Source organism: Oryzias latipes, chromosome 9, assembly GCF_053564925.1.
Source record: "Oryzias latipes strain Hd-rR chromosome 9, Olatipes_Hd-rR_3.1".
In the NCBI taxonomy this organism is placed as follows: domain Eukaryota; kingdom Metazoa; phylum Chordata; class Actinopteri; order Beloniformes; family Adrianichthyidae; genus Oryzias; species Oryzias latipes.
In genome coordinates this window covers 1,699,041-1,720,282 of record NC_136245.1, presented here as the reverse complement: position 1 = coordinate 1,720,282, position 21,242 = coordinate 1,699,041, and the positions used below count along the sequence as shown (strand labels likewise).

The window sequence follows — 21,242 nt, the reverse complement described above, 5'->3', positions numbered from 1 at the left end:
CTTAAGCTTTCATGCTTAACTCCTTCTACATTTTTTGACCTATTTTAGCCATTCTACTATTACAATGTTCAACTTTTTCAACTTTTTCCTGCTATGATTTTTTTTTAAATCTTTTAACTTTTAAAGATATTCCGGGATTTCCCAGGATTTTTGCTTCATTAAAATACATAGGAAATCTTTTTTTTAACTTCTTTCACAGTTTTTTACCTACTTTAACCATTCTACTTTTAAAATGTTGAGCTCTTTCAGCTCTGTTCAGCCATTTCTTCAGCAAATTCAGCTTTCATTCAGCATTATAGCATTCAACCCTGCATTTTCTTCTGGAAATGCAGCTCCTTCTAGTTTATTATTATCGTATCTTATAGTATCTTCCGCCGTTTTTTGGCGTTTAACTACTTCTACAATTTTCAACCGTTTGTAACCATTCAACTTTTAAAATGTTCAGCTCTTTTACCTTTTTTCTGCTATGACTTTTGGTTTTTCAAATCCTTTTACTTTTTAAGATATTCCAGTTTTTCCGGGAATTTTTGCTCCATTGAAATACATGGAGAATTTTTCGTTCAGAAGTTCACAGTTAAACTCCTTCTACAATTTTTCACCTATTTTAACCGTTCGACTATGAAAATGTTCAGCTTCATCTTATTCTAGCTATGACATTTTGGTCCTTCAAATCTTTGAACTTTTCCAGATATTCCCGGATATTCCCAGATTTTCCAATGTTTTTGCTCCATTGGCCACACCTTTGCTTCTTTAAACAATTGTAACTTTAACATTCTTTTGGCTAGAGACACCGTTCAAATATTGAAATGTTCACAAGGTTTTGGACTTCAACATAAAGTTCAAAATTATTATGGGATGGCAACACCACCTACAGTTTGGCGGCCATTTTGTGCCAAAATGTGAGGCAATTTTAAACTTCTTCAAACTTTCACGTATTTTAATCCTTCTACTATTACAATGTTCAACCCTTTCAGCTTATTCCTTTCAGCTACGACTTTTAGTCTTTCAAATCTTTGAACTTTTCAAGATATTCCAAGATTTTCCAGGATTTTCCAAGATCTTTGCTTCATTTAAATACATGGAGAATCCTTGAAAACCTTTGTTGCCTTCAAGCATTATAACTTTAACAAGCTTTCAGCTAGAGGCACCGTTCAAACATTGAAATGCTCACAAGGCTTTGGACTTCAACATACGTTTTGAAATTATTATGGGATGGCAACACAACCTACTGTTTGGTGGGCATTTTTTGACAAAATCTGAAGCAAATGTTGCAATAAACTTCATCCATGGCTGGAACTGAACATATTGAAATTCACTGGATCTGGACATATAAGGAATGTGGGCGTGGTTAGCAAACAAACTTCGTTGCTAAGGACGTCCAAAGGTTTACTTTTTCCGATTTGTCTGAAACTGACGTCGATTTGTTCGTCATCCCCTGGCGACCGAAACATAAAATGGTTGCTATGGAGATAAAATCAATAGGAAAGCCGCCATTTTGGAAAAAGTGGATTTTCTGTCAACTTAGAACATGTAGCTTTTAACAATATGATACTCTCAAACAAAGTGTTTTTTTGAGTCAGTTGATGATGCTGATTCCAATGCTAGCACTTTTAACCATTTTAGCAACATCTTCAAATTTTCAACAGTCCAGTCATTTTTGTATCAACTTAAGCTTTCATGCTTAACTCCTTCTACATTTTTTGACCTATTTTAGCCATTCTACTATTACAATGTTCAACTTTTTCAACTTTTTCCTGCTATGATTTTTTTTAAATCTTTTAACTTTTAAAGATATTCTGGGATTTCCCAGGATTTTTGCTTCATTAAAATACATAGGAAATCTTTTTTTTAACTTCTTTCACAGTTTTTTACCTACTTTAACCATTCTACTTTTAAAATGTTGAGCTCTTTCAGCTCTGTTCAGCCATTTCTTCAGCAAATTCAGCTTTCATTCAGCATTATAGCATTCAACCCTGCATTTTCTTCTGGAAATGCAGCTCCTTCTAGTTCTTTATTACGCTCATCTTCCGCCGTTTTTCGGCACTTAACTCCTTCTACAGTTTTTAACCGATTTTTACCATTCAACTTTTAAAATGTTCAGCTCTTTCAGCTAATTATTGCTATGACTTTTGGTACTTTTAATCCTTGTACTTTTTAAGATATTCCAGTTTTTCCGGGAATTTTTGCCCTATTAAAATGCATTGGGAAGTTATGGTGCACAAGGTTGCCGGATCGACTCCCAGTTCGGACCCTTAATATTTTTTCTACCATTTTACTTTTAAAATGTTCAAATCTTTCAACTTATTACAGTTATTACTTTTGGCTTTTGAAATACTTCAACTTTTTAAGATATTCCAGGATTTTTGCTCCATTAAAATACACAGGGAATCCTTGTGCCTAACTTCTTTTACAGTTTTTTACCTACTTTAACCATTTTACTTTTAAAATGTTGAGCTCTTTCAACTTATTACAGTGATTACTTTTGGTCATTCAAATCATTGAACTTTTTAAGATATTCCAGGATTTTCCAGGATTTTTTGCTCCATTAAAATACACAGGGAATCCTTGTGCTTAACTTCTTTTACAGGTTTTTACCTACTTTAACCATTGTACTAACCATTCCTTTCCTTCAAATCTTCAAATTTTCAACAATTCAGCCATTTTTTCAACAATTTAGGGCCTTGTTTAACTCCTTTTACAATTTTTGTACCTACACAATTTTTTTACCACCACTTTTGGTCCTTCAAATCCTTTGACCTTTCAAAAGTGAAAATTTTCGTTCGTTTTTTCCACGTAAAAAACGAACTGTGGCATGAAATCGTTTCAACTCAGCTTCTCCCAATAAGACTATATACGACAAGCTTGATTAATAGATACCGGCTGCAATGTGTCGTCACAGAAATGTTAGCTCAATGGCTTAGAAAGTGGTCTTACAATACTGAGGTTCTGAGTTCGAATCCAGCATCTGACTTTTTCTGCATGTTTTTTTACCTTGCCTTTCTTGATGAAATTCAGTTCCACTAACTCAATTATATTTCGTTACATGGAAGAAATTTCTTTGAGGTGGGGTTACTCATAAGCTTTGACGTTTCAATGTATGTTAGAAAAAACAGTGGGAGCAAATCTAAGTTAGTTTTGATGTATTTTTTATTTTCCTCCTCGTAGCTGGAAGCTGCAGTTCAAACATGTGCTTCAGCCATTTTGTGAACAAGCGTCGCCCACGGCCGCTAAGGCTCATGGGAAGTGTTGATTCCCAAACCATGAGTTAGGTGGCTGTTACGAGAATTGACTATCATGTTGTTACGCCACACGTTAGTTGTTCAAAGACAATAAAATGCTGTGTCATCCAGCTATCTAGCTGATGATCAGCACAGCTCTCAATTATACATGGATGAGTATGCTAAGATTCATGACCCATGCAAAGTTGAGAGAATTAGTCATGAGGTTGAACATAAGACAGAATGCCCCTTTCTGGAGGAAGTGACCGTACTTTCACTGTCAAATTCTTAGTGCTTTGGAATATTACATCAAAGTTTGAAATCATTATGGGATGGAAACTGCATGGCAGCCATTTTGTGTTTTTCAAATTTGAAACTGTAGTTTCTTTCAACCAATATAACTTCCACATACTTGTAGGTAGAGACACAGTTCAAACATTGAAATGTTCGCAAGGCTTTGGACTTCAATATAAGGCTCAAAACTATTATGGGATGGCAACACCACCTAGAGTTTGGTGGCCATTTTGTGCCAAAATGTGAGGCAATTTTATACTTCTTCAAACTTTCACCTATTTTAATCATTCTACTATTACAATGTTCAACCCTGTCAGCTTATTCCTTTCAGCTACTACTTTTGGTCTTTCAAATCTTTGAACTTTTCAAGATATTCCAGGATTTTCCAGGATTTTTGCTCCATTAAATTACATAGGGAATTCTTGTGCTTAACCTCTTTTACAGGTTTTCACCTATTTTAACCATTTTACTTCTAAAATTTTGAGCTCTTTCAGCTCATTATTGCTATGACTTTTGGTCATTCAAATCATTGAACTTTTTAAGATATTCCAGGATTTTCCAGGAATTTTGCTCCATTTAAACACAAGGATGATCCTTGAAAACCTTTTTTGTTTTAACCATTGTAACTTCAACATGCTTTCAGCTAGAGACACCGTTCAAACATTGAAATGTTCACAAGGCTTTGGACTTCAAAATGAGGCTCAAAACTATTATGGGATGGCAACACCACCTAGAGTTTGGTGGCCATTTTGTGCCAAAATGTGAGGCAATTTTAAACTTCTTCAAACTTTCACCTATTTTAATCATTCTACTATTACAATGTTCAACCGTGTCAGCTTATTCCTTTCAGCTACTACTTTTGGTCTTTCAAATCTTTGAACTTTTCAAGATATTCCAGGATTTTCCAGGATTTTTGCTCCATTAAATTACATAGGGAATTCTTGTGCTTAACCTCTTTTACAGGTTTTCACCTATTTTAACCATTTTACTTCTAAAATTTTGAGCTCTTTCAGCTCATTATTGCTATGACTTTTGGTCATTCAAATCATTGAACTTTTTAAGATTTTCCAGGATTTTTGCTCCATTAAATTACATAGGGAATTCTTGTGCTTAACCTCTTTTACAGGTTTTCACCTATTTTAACCATTTTACTTCTAAAATTTTGAGCTCCTTCAGCTCAGTTCAGCCATTCCTTTTACAAATTAAGTTTTCTTTCAGCAATACAGCATTCAACCCTGCATTTTCTTCTGGAAATGCAGCTCCTTCTAGTTGGTTGAATGCTGTAAAGCATTCAACCCTTTGTTTTCCTGTTTCTCTTTATTTATTATTATTATAGTATCTTCCGCCGTTTTTTGGCGTTTAACTACTTCTACAATTTTTAACCTATTTTAACCATTCTACTATTAAAATGTTCATCTCTTTCATCTTATTTCTGCTATGACTTTTGGTTTTTCAAATCCTTTTACTTTTTAAGATATTCCAGGTTTTCCGGGAATTTTTGCTCCATTGAAATACATGGAGAATTTTTCGTTCAGAAGTTCACAGTTAAACTCCTTCTACAATTTTTCACCTATTTTAACCGTTCGACTATGAAAATGTTCAGCTCTTTCATCTTATTCTAGCTATGACATTTTGGTCCTTCAAATCCTTGAACTTTTCCAGATATTCCCGGATATTCCCAGATTTTCCAATCTTTTTGCTCCATTGGCCACACCTTTGCTTCTTTAAACAATTGTACCTTTAACATTCTTTTGGCTAGAGACACCGTTCAAATATTGAAATGTTCACAAGGTTTTGGACTTCAACTTAAGGCTCAAAATTATTATGGGATGGCAACACCACCTACAGTTTGGCGGCCATTTTGTGCCAAAATGTGAGGCAATTTTAAACTTCTTCAAACTTTCACCTATTTTTACCATTCTACTATTACAATGTTCAACCCTTTCATCTTATTCCTTTCAGCTATGACTTTTGGTCCTTCAAATCTTTGAACTTTTCCAGATATTCCCCGGAGATTCCCAGATTTTCCAATGTTTTTGCTCCATTGGCCACACCTTTGCTTCTTTAAACAATTGTAACTTTAACATTCTTTTGGCTAGAGACACCGTTCAAATATTGAAATGTTTACAAGGTTTTGGACTTCAACATAAGGTTCAAAATTATTATGGGATGGCAACACCACCTACAGTTTGGCGGCCATTTTGTGCCAAAATGTGAGGCAATTTTAAACTTCTTCAAACGTTCACGTATTTTAATCCTTCTACTTCTACAATGTTCAACCTTTTCAGCTTATTCCTTTCAGCTACGACTTTTAGTCTTTCAAATCTTTGAACTTTTCAAGATATTCCAAGATATTCCAAGATTTTTCAGGATTTTCCAAGATTTTTGCTTCATTTAAATACATGGAGAATCCTTGAATACCTTTGTTGCTTTCAAGCATTATAACTTTAACATGCTTTCAGCTAGAGGCACCGTTCAAACATTGAAATGCTCACAAGGCTTTGGACTTCAACATACGTTTTGAAATTATTATGGGATGGCAACACAACCTACTGTTTGGTGGGCATTTTTTGACAAAATCTGAAGCAAATATTGCAATAAACTTCATCCATGGCTGGAACGGAACATATTGAAATTCACTGGATCTGGACATATAAGGAATGTGGGCGTGGTTAGCAAACAAACTTCGTTGCTAAGGACGTCCAAAGGTTTACTTTTTCCGATTTGTCTGAAACTGACGTCGATTTGTTCGTCATCCCCAGGCGACCCAAACATAAAATGGTTGCTATGGAGATAAAATTAATAGAAAGCCGCCATTTTGAAAAAAGTAGATTTTCTATCAACTTAGAACATGTAGCTTGTACCAATATGATACTCTTAAACAATGTGTTTTTAGGAGTCAGTTGATAATGCTGATTCCAATGCTAGCACTTTTAGCCATATTAGCAACATCTTTACATTTTCAACAGTTCAGCCATTTTTTAACAATTTCAGATTTAATGCTTAACTCCTTCTTCAAACTTTGACCTATTTTAACCATTCTACTATTACAATGTTCAACTTTTTCATCTTATTCCTGCTAGGACTTTTGCACCTTTAACTTATCAAGGTTTTTCCAGTACAGTTAAGCCATTTCTTCAGCTAATTCAGCTTTCATTCAGCAATACAGCATTCAACCCTGCATTTTCTTCTGGAAATGCAGCTTCTTCTAGTGTTACATTTGTTTTCTTCTTATGCTATCTTCCGCCGTTTTTCGGCACTTAACTCCTCCTACAATTTTTAACCTATTTGAACCGTTCAACTTTTAAAATGTTCATCTCTTTCATCTTATTACTGCTATGACTTTTGGTTTTTCAAATCCTTGTACTTTTTAAGATATTTTAGGATATTTCAGGATTTTTTGCTTCATTGAAATACATTGAAAAAAAATCCTTGCAAACCTTTGTTTCTTTCAACCATTATAACTTCAACATACTTGTAACTAGAGACACCGTTCAAACATTTAAATGATCACAAGGCTTTGGACTATAAAATACGTTTAGAAATCATTATGGGATGTCGACACAAACTACTGTTTGGTGGCCATTTTATGACAAAATCTGAAGCAAATATTGCAATAAACTTCATCCATGGCTGGAACTGAACATATTGAAATTCACTGGATCTGGACATATATGGAATTTGGGCGTGGTTAGCAAACAAACTTCGTTGCTAAGGACGTCCAAAGGTTTACTTTTTCCGATTTGTCTGAAACTGACGTCAATCTGTTCGTCATCCCCAGGCGACCCAAACATAAAATGGTTGCTATGGAGATAAAATTAATAGAAAAGCCGCCATTTTGAAAAAAGTGGATTTTTCCGTCAACTTAGAACATGTAGCTTTTACCAACATGACACTCTTAAACAATGTGGTTTTTTGAGTCAGTTGATGATGCTGATGCTAGCACTTTTAGCCATTTTAGCATCATCTTCAAATTTTCAACAGTACATCCATTTTTTCAACAATTTCAGCTTTCACGCTTAACTCCTTCTACAATGTTTGACCTATTTTAGACATTATACTTTTAAAATGTTCAGCTTTTTCATAATATTTCTGCTTTCATTCAGCAATACAGCATTCAACCCTGCATTTTCTTCTGGAAATGCAGCTCCTTCTAGTTATTATTATTATTATTTATACTATCTTCCGCCGTTTTTTGACACTTAACTACTTCTACAATTTTTAACCTATTTTTACCATTCAACTTTTAAAATGTTCAGCTCTTTCAGCTTATTATTGCTATGACTTTTGGTACTTCTACTCCTTGTACTTTTTAAGATATTCCAGTTTTTCCGGGAATTTTTGCCCTATTAAAATGCATTGGAAAGTTATGGTGCAAGAGGTTCCCGGATCGACACCAGGTTCGGACACTTGAAATTTTTCTACCATTCACCTTTTTAAATGTTCAACTCTTTCAACTTATTACAGATATTACTTTTGGTCATTCAAATCATTAAAATTTTTAAGACATTCCAAGATTTTGCAGGATTTTTGCTCCTTTAAATACATAGGGAATTCTTGTGCTTAACCTTTTTTACAGGTTTTCACCTTTTTTAACCATTTTACTTTTAAAATGTTGAGCTCTTTCAGCTCAGTTCAGCCATTTCTTTTACAAATTAAGCTTTCTTTCAGCAATACAGCATTCAACCCTGCATTTTCTTCTGGAAATGCAGCTCCTTCTAGTTGATTTTATTATTCCTTGAATGCTAATGAGGTTGCAGACCTGCAAGTGAAGAACCAGATTTTTGAAACAATGTACATTGTAAATACTGCCTTAATTTTCCAGATTAAACATTATAAGTTTGCTTCCAAAGTCGTTTGTAAAATGCTCGGCAAATCCCAAATTCAGGATTCAGGACATGCAGTACAGTTTTTTTTATCTAAAATAAAAAAAAAACTTTAATCAAAGTGGATCTTGGTGACCTGAACCTTCTTCTCCATTCCTTCCACGTTGTCTAATCTTTTGTTTAAGGGAATTTTTCCTGCCGACCAGAGGCAAAGAGATTAAAACCTCAAACCTTTCAGTGCAGTAATGATGCTGTTGACTAAACGTCTTTATCCCTCACAGCAGCTGGAGATCTACAGAACGTCTAGTTATATAAGGATTGGTAATGTTGTCATTATCAAGAAACTTCACCTTTTTTCTGAAAGAGTCAAAATACAACAAAAACCCTTTGGGAGTGAGCGGTGAAGCTCATCGGAATTGCTTATTAAAAAGGAAAAACAGGATCAGACTCGATCACTAGAACTCTCTTCCAGTGTTCTTTATGTGAAGAAAGAGTTTCAGCTCATTTATGGATCTGAAACGGATCAGATAAACTCAGGAGATAAACTTATATAAACAGATAAACTTAAGGAGAGTATTGGGCTCTGATCAGCTGATGTTTCTGTAAATGTTATGTGATGTTCCTGCAGGAAAAGAGAATGAAAAACATTTAAAAAGAAGCAGGAAAAAGGAGCATTTCTCTTTCCCCTAATCTTTTTCATTGATTTCTTGCAGATGTGTTTTTGTCTGTAACTTTTACTTCACACTCAGTACCGTGATGAAGGATCTATCACACGCAGTGCTGCGCTTTCCCATCACCCTGACATTTACCTGAAGACCGAGACGAATGTCTTCTTTGTTAAATGTCGCAGAGATCATCAGATAGTGCTGTTAACCCCCCAGTAATGTCAGCTGTTCAGACCAAACCAGGCGTGTTTGTAACCCCGGCCTAATGAAACCTGGAGCTGAAGTAACAGGTTCCTGTCTGGCAGTGTTTGCCGCGGTGACTTAGATGACGGTAAAACAGTCGGTAAGAAGGGAGCCGGCTGTAGGGCAGAGCAGGCCTGCTGCCTGAACTGAGCGCGCTCAGAGCGCCCCGACTCAAAGAGGCCACATCATTGTGTGTACATGTGTATGACCTGTCCCTCATGCACCATGTTTGCCCGCTGTTCACTTTAGTATTGCACTGTGATTAGTTTTAGGCTGCACTTTGCTTGCTGTAGCAAACCGTTCATTTTGTCCTGTTTTTGCCTTTTTTTCCCACCTCACTTCTGTAATGCCTGCTGCTCTTTTCTCATTTCTGCCTTTGGTTCCTGTGCATGATGCATGTTCCCAACTCTGTGGATGAACCAGTGTGTAAGTGTCTGTACGTTATCCAGCTGCTTCTGGTTTGACATGTTTCACTAACCACGGCTCTGCAGGCTTCAGTCACTCCCACTGGCTCCTAAAAGCAGAATTCCCGCTGAACTCATTAAAGGGGAACGCAGAAGATAAAGCTGCTCTTGTGATGATGGACACATTCATCCATGACCACGCAAACATGTCGAACAGGAGAAATAAAAGAACCTTTTTTCTGCCAGCTCCATCATCATCATAGCTGAAGCATGATATTTACTTAAAAAAGCAGTTTTATAGAATAATTTGGTGTGCACCCTGCCTGTCTTCTGCTGACTCCCAATGGGTGACTGCAGGGTGGTCCTGACAGCAACAAAGGGAGACACAGAAGGTTTCAGGCTTTGGTTTGATGTGAAATGCATAAAAGTCTCAGACTTACATCACTGATTCTTTGAGCAGCCTCCTGAAGTTAGTCTGTAAATTTCTAAAAAGGACACTAACGTTTTTCTCTCAGCCAGAGTCATGACTGCAGTAAACTTTACTTACCGTAGGTCTAATTTGATTCTAATTGCCCTAAAGAAGGGTCACGGTGAATGACTGAACCCTGTTGCTGCCCCCCTCCCGGTATCTGTGTGTACTCTGGTGAAACCTGGACACTAACCTTCCTCTCGGTGCTTTCTGACACGCCTGGTGTGGTGACCGAGCCTCCTTCTAGCCACAGCTCTCTCTGTGTGAAGAATCCAAACTCAAACCTTCTGCGTTCAGGTCTAAGGCCAGTGGAATGTCAGATCAACCCTGAAGCGTCCTTTATTCCTGTGAAATGGGGATGAGGTCTGCCCTGTGATGTACTGGAGGACCTTAGTAGCTGGGGGCACTCCTGCATCCCCGTGGGCCCAGACAGGAATAAACGGGCTTAGAACATGGATGGATGGTTGGATGGATGAAGATACGTTCTTCTGTTTAGTGTAGTGGAGCGTTCAGAGGAGCGGCAGCACACTGACAGGAAGCAGGAAGGTTGTTTTCATGGGAGGTGATGAAAACTGGACATTTCTATTGAACACTTTTACTGCTAAGTCTGGAAGGATTTGGGGATGTTGGCTTAAAGTCCAGTCCAGAAAACCCAACAAGATGTTACTGCAGAAAGTCTTCCTCCAGCTGGTAAATACAGCTTTGGAGAGGCGATCATGTGGACCCGAATCCCCACAGTACAGCAAGAGTGATCTACTCCATATGACAAATGTTAAGGCCTTCCACTGATTACTAAAGCTGGACTCAAACAACGGTGGTGCCGTTGCAGAAGAACTGAAGAGGAGCAGTGGTCCAGTCAAAGTTCAGACCTCTGCTTGCTAGAAATGCTGATAGTTTTGCTAAAAACAGTGACAACACAAGTGAAAAAAATGTTCCCTTTTTGTTCAAAAGTTGTTTCAAACTAAAACCCTCTGATCATTTTTGAAGAAATTTATTTATCTTTCTCACCAAAAACAGAATATGGAGAGGAGGTTTTGGAGCACTTCCCTCCAAAAATGACCAGAAGGTGGAGCCTTGCTGTGATCATCTATGTTGGGATTGCTTTAAACCCCACCTGAGGTGTCACTTTGTGCTCATTTGGCACTAATGCATCTCCCGTAGGGCACAGCCACAGGTGGAGCCACAGTCACACTCCTTCTGGTAGGTCTGTGGGTTTCAGGCTTTTAGAAACTTTGGGTTGGGCTCTCAGTTCTACGCCAGCCTTTGACTTTACCAGCACAGCGGTGAAGGAACAGCAGTGATCAACTGAAGGCTCAGATGCATTTCAGCGTTTCCCTGACGTTTCTCCTCTGTCTGGTTCAGATCAGAGTTGGTGTTGTCGTCGCATTGAGGCACACGCTATAGTGTCACGTCCTTTAAAACAGGATAACATGCATGATTCATCAACACGTGAGCTGCAGGACAGTAGAAAGGGGTTTGTGGGCAGATCATTTGGACTAGGTATGCAGGAAAGCATCAGCAGCACAGTAACCATGGAAACATGGGCTGTTTCCTGCATCAAATATTCGATTTTTTTGGTTTTTCTCTGGTTTAAAGTACAGGCATTTTTTTAAATCATAAAAGTAGAACATATGAAGATTCACACACAGGCCTAATATGAGGGAGCCTCCGTTGCCATGATTGAAACCCTCTTCCCAATTCCAAATCTTTCCTTCCGCTCTGTTGGGCAACCCCCCCCCCCCCCCCCCCCCCCCCCCCTGTCTTTTAACCTGTTTGCATCCGGTGAGTTCTCTTTTCCCCCTCTCATCCACAGCATCTTAAAAACTGTGTGTGGCTCTCTTCTCTGTTTTTGTTCCTCCTTCCCCCTTTTGTTTTTCTTCATCCCCAGCTTTCTACAGCGCTGCCCCACTCACCTCAGCTGGCATCATTCCCATCATGCAGTCGCTGTGCCCTGATGGACAAAGAGACGAATTTGGCTTCCTTCAGTACAAGAACTCTACGTAAGTGCAGCGTGGGACCCTTTCTCTTAGTTTCATTCCTGTTTTCCTCATAAATCCCATTTTAGAGTCACATGCTTCATCTCAAAGCGTGTGACTGTCTAACGGAGGTGCAGTTCCAACAAAAATCACTGCAGTCACATCATCTAAATAGAAACATTCAGTTTACAGGAGTGACTCTTCTTCCATCACTGAGATGATTGACGTTGGAAAAACAATCTGATCTCAGGGAAACAGAAAAGTATTTGCCAGTCCCACTTGAAACGCTGAGCTTGGTCTGTAACGTTCAGCACAGAAACCCGTCAACTATGAAACGTAATGTCACAAAAGAATCCAGAAATTCACTTTGTTTGATTTTTAAAGAATTGATCTGGATAATGGAAACTAAGTATTTACCTCCTACAAACAAACCAGAATTCTGTTCCTCACAGAACTGTTAGTTCTTTAGGAAGCTTCTATCCTTCACCGTTACCTGTTTGTGTGAATTGGTTTTTGTATAAAAGACACCTGTCCTCACACCAGAACAGTCAGACTATAACCTCTCCACCAAGACCAAAGAGCTATCAAAGGACACCAGGAACAAGATGTAGACCTGAACCAGACATGGATGAACCCATCTTGGATAAGCTTAAAAGGAAGGGATCAACTGTAGGAGGAATCATTAAAAAATGGAAGAAGATCCCTGACAATCTCCGCCTACCTGGAGCTCCATGAAAGATCTCACTGGATGATCCAGAGGAGGACTGGGAGAAGGTCACATAATCAGGTGAGACCAAAAGGAAACTCTTTGTTATTAAAGGTAATCACCATGTTTGGAGGGGGAGGAAAGCTGGTTTACATCCCAAGAACACCAGACCCACTGTGAAGCATGGGGGTGGAGACATCATGGTATGGGGCTGCTTTTCTTAAAAGGAGCCAGGATGACTGCTGTGTATGAAAGAAAGGGTGAGTGGAGTCATGGATGGTGTGATTTGGGGCAAACACCTTCCTTCAGTGTGAGCATTGAAGATGACTCATCCTGCCTTCTCTGGAGCATTCAGTGGAATCATGTACACTCCAGGAAACACACAGTCATTCGTTGAGCGACTTAAACTCAACAAAATAAGTCACAAAAGCGGTTCAAGTTAACCCACTCAAATGAGTATCAAACAACTCCAACTGTAAGAACAAAGCATGTCCTTCACAAGAGACACTCGGCTGCAATCTGTCTTCATTTGCTGGACAGAACAACAACAATAAAAAGAGGATCTGTGGATGGAGTTGAAAGTCTGTGTTGCTCACCAACAGCTTCAAAACTTCACAGCTCTAGAGAAGATCTGCATGGAAGGATAGGCCAAAATAGAAGCTACAGTGTCTAAACACCTGGTGAAGACCTACAAGACACCATTGGACTCGTATTAGTGACCAAATTTTATTTTCTGCACCATTAAAACAAATAAATTCCATAAAAATGTGATTTTCTGGATTCCTGTTTCATTGTGTCTGTTACAGTTGAAGTGCGTCTCTGATGAAGATCAGAGATGCTACATCCGTAGGTGTAACCTCTCACTACAGTCAACCAGCAGCTACGGATGTAGCTGCTGGTTGACTGTAGTGAGAGGTTACACCTACAGCACATCCAGAGACCTGGTTCAACCTAAACTTTGTCTTTTTCCTGTTTACCTGCCTCACATTGAAGTTACATTGAAGTGGAGATTTGTGTTTTTCTTTCTGCCGGTGGACTGCACCTCCTCATGGGTGGCCCATATTTTCATCTGGAAAATGTTGTTGTTCTTTGCTCCTAAATATTTGAATGCTCTTCTGTTAGTGTGACACAGCTGCTGGAACGGCTCAGTCAGGTGGTTGAACAGAACCGACTCTTCACGTCTGACCGACCTGGTCTGGGCCAGGACCTGGAGAACTTACAGCAACACCTGGAGGGTCTCGGCTCCACCCCTTTCCCACCCGACTATAACTTCAGCAAGAGCCCAGGTCTGACAGGCAGCCGTGACACTAAACTGAAATGACAGGACACAGCCACTTCCTGTTGGTCCTCAGTGAGGACAGATGAGACCTTAAAGAAAGTATTGGTCAGACTGTCAAAGCTTCACCAAAGTGAAGCAGCAGCAACACTGAGGAACCGCAAACCTCCATGATTAGCTGTCTCTACCGACTGAACTACTCTGCGTTCTTCATCGAATCATCTCAAAAGACAGACTTTGCAAACACTGTAACAGTAACACGAAGCCGACAGAAAAACCAGCATGGAGGAAACAGAACTATGTCTGAGTCGTTTATTCAGCCTCCATTGTTTGTTCAGCGTTTAAAGCTTAACCTGTTTTCAGACTGGACACACTTGAAATGAACCAGAGTTAGTTTTTTCCTGATAATCCGGAACAAATTTTCAGTCTGAATACACCAAAGCGGACCCTGCTGAGGGACCAGGACCCGCTCTGGGACCCATCTTTGGAGGTGGTCTCGGTTCGTTTCCAATCGGGCTGAGCTTCGGTTCGCTCTGAGTTTCCTCGGTCTGAATACAATCCGTCTTTGGAGCCAAACAACTGGACCAAAAGGGCTTCCTTAGCAGGGCATTATGGGACGTAAACACATTAGGAAGGAAGTTACGTATGAGCCGCGGAAAAACGTGGAGCAACAATAAGGCACAGAGACTTATTGAGATGTGATTAGATGAATGCAGACACATTAAAATAACTTTTAGCGTGATCCACATGAATTCTCACTGGTTTTCCGACAATCTATACGTCACTCATCAGCGTAACTTCTCAGCCGTCGTCTCCACAGTCACCGCCGTGTAGCACCAAAGTAAAAAGTGTTTTACCGGACGCTGATACAGACGTTCAGAATTAGTCAGTGAAATATAACCTTTGAATCAGTGAATAATCCCGACGAGGACTATCGTCATTTCTGCCTCTCCTTGCTTTGCCCCGCCCTCGTAAATTCTGACCAATGATTAAAGATCAGTAGTCACATGGTTTTGTTTACTAGCTTTGGTTCGAAACAGGAGAATCATCTTCACTCCACAGACCAAATGCACGGTTCAGGACTCGATCCGGACCAGCTGACTTTTCCAGTCTGAAAACAGCCTTTATTTTCAATAATTGTTATTTTTTTGTATTGTATTTTCCTGGATGCTGCAGAAGCTTTTGATCTCTGGAAAGCACTTCAAATCGCCTCTGTGCATGAAAGTCTAAAGAAATCAAAGCTTCCTCGTTTTGTGATGATGAATTGTTGCAGCCGTAGTGAGTTACGGCAGACGGCGTGAACCAAAAGCTGTCCATCTGATGTCCTTGACCTAATGTTGACCACTTCTCTTTATCCAGACACACCTGAGCAGCTTTACTTCATTTGATTTGTTTTCCCAGAATTCACCTTGGCCAGTGTTTTAAAGAACCAGACACTTTTCCAGCAGTTTCTGGTCAGGAACCTTTCCCTGTCCAGCTCCACAGCCAGCGCGCTGCTCAACTCCACTGTCAGCCTCGGGGAGGTAAGACTTCACAGACAGACAGAGAGACAGACAGAGAGACAGACAGAGAGACAGGCAGACAGACAGGCAGAGAGACAGGCAGGCAGGCAGGGAGACAGACAGAGAGACACTGGTAAAAGATCTAAAACTGACTAAAGACTTCCATGTTTGGTTAGTTTAGGGCTGCTTCCTATCTAGAGTATGGAAGGACTTCTCTCTTTCCTCTATCAGGACTCGTTGACTGTGTTCTTTGAGAGGCTTAAGTTTCCTCCGAACTACGGTGTTCAGATCCAACATGACGGCTCATTTTCAGACCATCAGAGGTGAGATGTGGAATGGAACAAGCTGAAATTAGGAGAAGGTCCTGCAGAAGTTCAACGTATTCATACATTTAGCCAATCAATGGGCTTGTGGTAGAGTGTCCGCCCTAAGACTGTGATGTCGTGAGTTCAAATTCAGGCCGTGTCATACCAAATACTCTAAAAATGGGACACAGCGGGACCCCGCTTGACACTCAGCATTGGATTGGGGGCTTTAAACCACCAAATGCAGCTGAGTGTCTGCAGCTCACTGCCCCCCCAGAGGGTGGCTCGAGAACAAATGTAACACACCTAGGTGTGTGAGGACTTTGACTTGAATGAAGCTTTTCTGTGTTGTGTGTAGAAGACAGTTTGTGGCCTCATTAGCTGTGTTTCCGTTTAAATTGAATTTGTGATCATAAACTCGCCTAATTTTGAAAAAACTCGCATTCATAAGAAAAAAGGTTTTGCCCTTGGAGGAGTTTTTTTTTAGGTGTATCCAAATTAACACATTTCACAAAACTGCAAATGAGTCACGTGACCAACAACCGGATGGCCGTGTGAGTCTTGGTAGGAACTGGCTGCATATTTATAATTTAATAGAAACAGTGTATCTGCCAAATTTCTAGAATGGAGATTTGTGCATGTGTGTGATGGAAATGCAGACCTCACCACAGATCATACTAACCTTTTTCTCCCCTCTTTAACTTGACTCTGACAATGGTCTTTGTGTCCTGCAGATGAACAGCCTCATCTTTGGTGAATTTCTCAGAGATGCTGGAGGAGCTCAGCGCTGGGCTGACGGTGTGAAGGACTCCAATCAAAAGCCTGAAGGCCCCATTCATGAGATGAAAGTGAGTTTATTCCCTCCATTTTTACCCCGCTCACCAAAAGTCAAGTCTGTCCAGTCCTACTTTGGGTTCCGGTAGAGGGAATGACTCGCTTCAGGTTATGCTGTCAGAATGGAACATGCGTTTGAGCCTGAGCACCAATGCTGAGACCGTCTTCAGTTAGGATCTGAGCTCTGTGGAAGTGATGGACGTGTCCACAGCGGCCTCCACAGAGGAGCACCTTACTGTCTTTTCAGGTTTCCTGTTGGTTTTACAGGAAGTCTGTGAGTTGTCGTTTCAAACAAACAGCACTTTTTAATTAAACAGAGTGCAGGCTAATGAATTAAAATGGAATAATCGTTTAAGCCGTTCAGCTGGAGCGCTAGCCTCCATCCATCCATCCGACGGTGGCTGATGGATGGTGTTTGTGTCACAAATCCTGAGGTATCCTCTGTGTGCCTGCAAGGTGGGCTTTGTTCAGGATGCACACCAATGTGAAGTTGGTCTTTGGTGGGCCATGGAAACGCAGCTGCTTGTGTGTGGGATCAGACATAGTGGCTGTGGGTTGTAGCATGTCAACGCCTTCATTACCATAGAAGCAAACATCAGGAGACATGCAGGAGTGCTCTGGTAGTTTTCTGATTCTGTTTGTGAAGGAGGAGTTCACAAATGAACAGTGAGCTTTGATAGGGTGGAGCATCAGGCCAACGAGGTTCACGACTCCACTAAGTTCATTTTTTAGCTGAAAAATAGTTGTAAAAAAGCCATTTAGTCCTTAAAGAAATGGATTAGAGTTTTTCATTTCTGTGCCTATTTCTGTCATTGGGATCAATGTTTTTCTTGCAGGGTGGGTGAGAGAGGAATCCATTCTCTATGATAACACAAATGCTTCATCAATTATTGAAGATGCTTAAAGTGATTGATCTCGAGTTATATCACTTCACTTGCCCCAAAAGGTTATGATTTTTCTAATGAATAATAATAATAAAAATGGATTGGATTTATCTGCGCTTTTCAAGACACTCAAAGCGTTTACATTATGTCCATTATTCATTCACTCCTCATTCATACTTGGTGATGGTAGCTACTGATGTAGCCACAGCTGCCCTGGGGCAGACTGACAGAGGCGTGGCTGCCAGTTTGCGCCTACGGCCCCTCTGACCATCACCGGGATCGGTCATGCGCATTCACACACCAGTGGAGCCACACTGGAGGCAAGGAGGGTGAAGTGTCTTGCCCAAGGACACAACGACATTTTGGCTGGTGGGAGCGGGGATCGAACCGCCGACCCTTCGATCATTGGACGACCCGCTCAACCACCTGAGCCACTGTCGCCCCATCTATATATATCAATATATATATCAATAATCATCTGCATATTTTTCTTAACTTTTGATACTCGATCTGCATATGCTATGAAGATTTCTGAAACAGTGTTACTTTTTCTGATAGTGTTGTTTTTAATCATTGTCATGATTTTTCCATTGAAAATAATCTGCATATATTTTAGAAAACGGATCTGCATGTCCTAGGCTGATTTCCCAGATAAAGTTTTGTCTTTGTTTACATAATAATTAAGCACTTCATCTTTGTCATGTTATTTAATAATACTTATGGATTCCTAATAACCGTAAACTGTGTTGGTAAGGCATAGATATCTGATAAAGGTTATGAACTGATAATGATAAATCATGTAATAAAATGGTTACGGTAGAACAGTGGTGGAATTATATAGGTAAGTTCCCCTTCAAGCTATCTTTAATTTTATGTCTAATAATCCTAAGTTTGATACGACTTTGTATGAATGTAGAACTGCTGATTGTTTGTTTTGTGCATCATTCTTGTTTTGATTGCTTGAAATAAACCATTTCAAATCAAATCAAAATCTACAGGAGTGCCGTCAAGAGTGGAGATATCGGTAGGATTTGATAGAATTTAATCAGGAATCAGGAAACTTTATTGTCATTTTATCATGATAAAACGAAATTAAGCTCTCTGGTCCCGGGCCAGCCGTTTACATTCAGACATAAATAAATATAGTATCAATAATAATATCAATGTGATATCAGTCTGTTACGGAGTATTGCACAGAAGTATTTTTCAAATTGCACAGTATGTTATGTTAAGTATTGCACAGCCCTGTGATATTGCACTTGGGAATTAGCTTGTTGTCCATGGAGAGAGGGGGGGGTGCAGTGATCAACCGGAGATCAGCAGTCTGACTGCTTCAGGGAAGAAACTGTTCCTCAGTCTGGTGGTCCTGCTCTTTATGCTCCTCAGTCTCCTGCCTGAGGGGATCAGGGAGAACAGAGTGTGTGAGGGGTGAGTGGGGTCTTTCTGGATGCGGGAGGCCCGTTTCCTGCATCTGGTCGTATAGATGTCAGTGGTGGACGGCAGGCTGCAGCCCACAGTCCTCTGTGCAGCTTTGGTCACTCTTTCCAGAGCTATCCTCTCTGTCGCAGAGCAGCTGCCGTGCCACACAGTGATGCAAGAGGTCAGGACGCTCTCCACCACACACCTGTGGAAGGAGGTCATGACGCTCTCCACCACACACCTGTAGGAGGAGGTCAGGACGCTCTCCACCACACACCTGTGGAAGGAGGTCATGACGCTCTCCACCACACACCTGTAGAAGGAGGTCATGACGCTCTCCACCACACACCTGTTGAAGGAGGTCATGACGCTCTCCACCACACACCTGTAGAAGGAGGTCATGACGCTCTCCACCACACACCTGTAGGGGGAGGTCATGACGCTCTCCACCACACACCTGTGGAAGGAGGTCATGACGCTCTCCACCACACACCTGTGGAAGGAGGTCATGACGCTCTCCACCACACACCTGTAGAAGGAGGTCATGACGCTCTCCACCACACACCTGTGGAAGGAGGTCATGACGCTCTCCACCACACACCTGTAGAAGGAGGTCATGACGCTCTCCACCACACACCTGTAGGAGGAGGTCAGGACGCTCTCCACCACACACCTGTAGAAGGAGGTCATGACGCTCTCCACCACACACCTGTAGGAGGAGGTCATGACGCTCTCCACCACACACCTGTAGGAGGAGGTCATGACGCTCTCCACCGCACACCTGTGGAAGGAGGTCATGACGCTCTCCACCACACACCTGTAGGAGGAGGTCATGACGCTCTCCACCACACACCTGTAGGAGGAGGTCATGACGCTCTCCACCACACACCTGTAGAAGGAGGTCATGACGCTCTCCACCACACACCTGTAGAAGGAGGTCATGACGCTCTCCACCACACACCTGTAGAAGGAGGTCATGACGCTCTCCACCACACACCTGTAGAAGGAGGTCATGACGCTCTCCACCACACACCTGTAGAAGGAGGTCATGACGCACTCCACCACACACCTGTAGGAGGAGGTCATGACGCTCTCCACCACACACCTGTGGAAGGAGGTCAGGACGCTCTCCACCACACACCTGTAGGAGGAGGTCATGACGCTCTCCACCACACACCTGTAGAAGGAAGTCATGACGCTCTCCACCACACACCTGTAGGAGGAGGTCATGATGCTCTCCACCACACACCTGTAGGAGGAGGTCAGGACGCTCTCCACCACACACCTGTAGAAGGAGGTCATGACGCTCTCCACCACACACCTGTAGAAGGAGGTCATGACGCTCTCCACCACACACCTGTAGAAGGAGGTCATGACGCTCTCCACCACACACCTGTAGAAGGAGGTCATGACGCTCTCCACCACACACCTGTGGAAGAAGGTCATGACGCTCTCCACCACACACCTGTAGAAGGAGGTCATGACGCTCTCCACCACACACCTGTAGAAGGAGGTCATGACGCTCTCCACCACACACCTGTGGAAGGAGGTCAGGACGCTCTCCACCACACATCTGTAGGAGGAGGTCATGACGCTCTCCACCACACACCTGTAGAAGGAGGTCATGACGCTCTCCACCACACACCTGTAGAAGGAGGTCATGACGCTCTCCACCACACACCTGTAGAAGGAGGTCATGACGCTCTCCACCACACACCTGTGGAAGGAAGTCATGACGCTCTCCACCACACACCTGTAGAAGGAGGTCATGACGCTCTCCACCACACACCTGTAGAAGGAGGTCATGACGCTCTCCACCACACACCTGTAGAAGGAGGTCATGACGCTCTCCACCACACACCTGTAGGAGGAGGTCATGACGCTCTCCACCACACACCTGTAGGAGGAGGTCATGACGCTCTCCACCACACACCTGTAGAAGGAGGTCATGACGCTCTCCACCACACACCTGTAGAAGGAGGTCATGACGCTCTCCACCACACACCTGTAGAAGGAGGTCATGACGCTCTCCACCACACACCTGTGGAAGGAGGTCATGACGCTCTCCACCACACACCTGTAGAAGGAGGTCATGACGCTCTCCACCACACACCTGTAGGGGGAGGTCATGACGCTCTCCACCACACACCTGTGGAAGGAGGTCATGACGCTCTCCACCACACACCTGTAGGAGGAGGTCATGACGCTCTCCACCACACAC

General features: G+C 41.5%; 1 protein-coding gene across 2 annotated transcripts in view; it reads left to right on the top strand.

Moving 5' to 3' along the window:
• abca2 (ATP-binding cassette, sub-family A (ABC1), member 2) overlaps positions 1-21,242 on the top strand; it is a 90,951-nt gene that overhangs the window by 23,592 nt on the left and 46,117 nt on the right. For both annotated transcript variants that reach the window (XM_023958878.2, XM_023958876.2), the window contains exons 3-6: positions 12,008-12,119; positions 13,924-14,087; positions 15,479-15,600; positions 16,619-16,732. In XM_023958878.2, the coding sequence (XP_023814646.1) occupies positions 12,008-12,119; positions 13,924-14,087; positions 15,479-15,600; positions 16,619-16,732 (512 nt within the window). The remainder of the gene's footprint in view (positions 1-12,007; positions 12,120-13,923; positions 14,088-15,478; positions 15,601-16,618; positions 16,733-21,242) is intronic.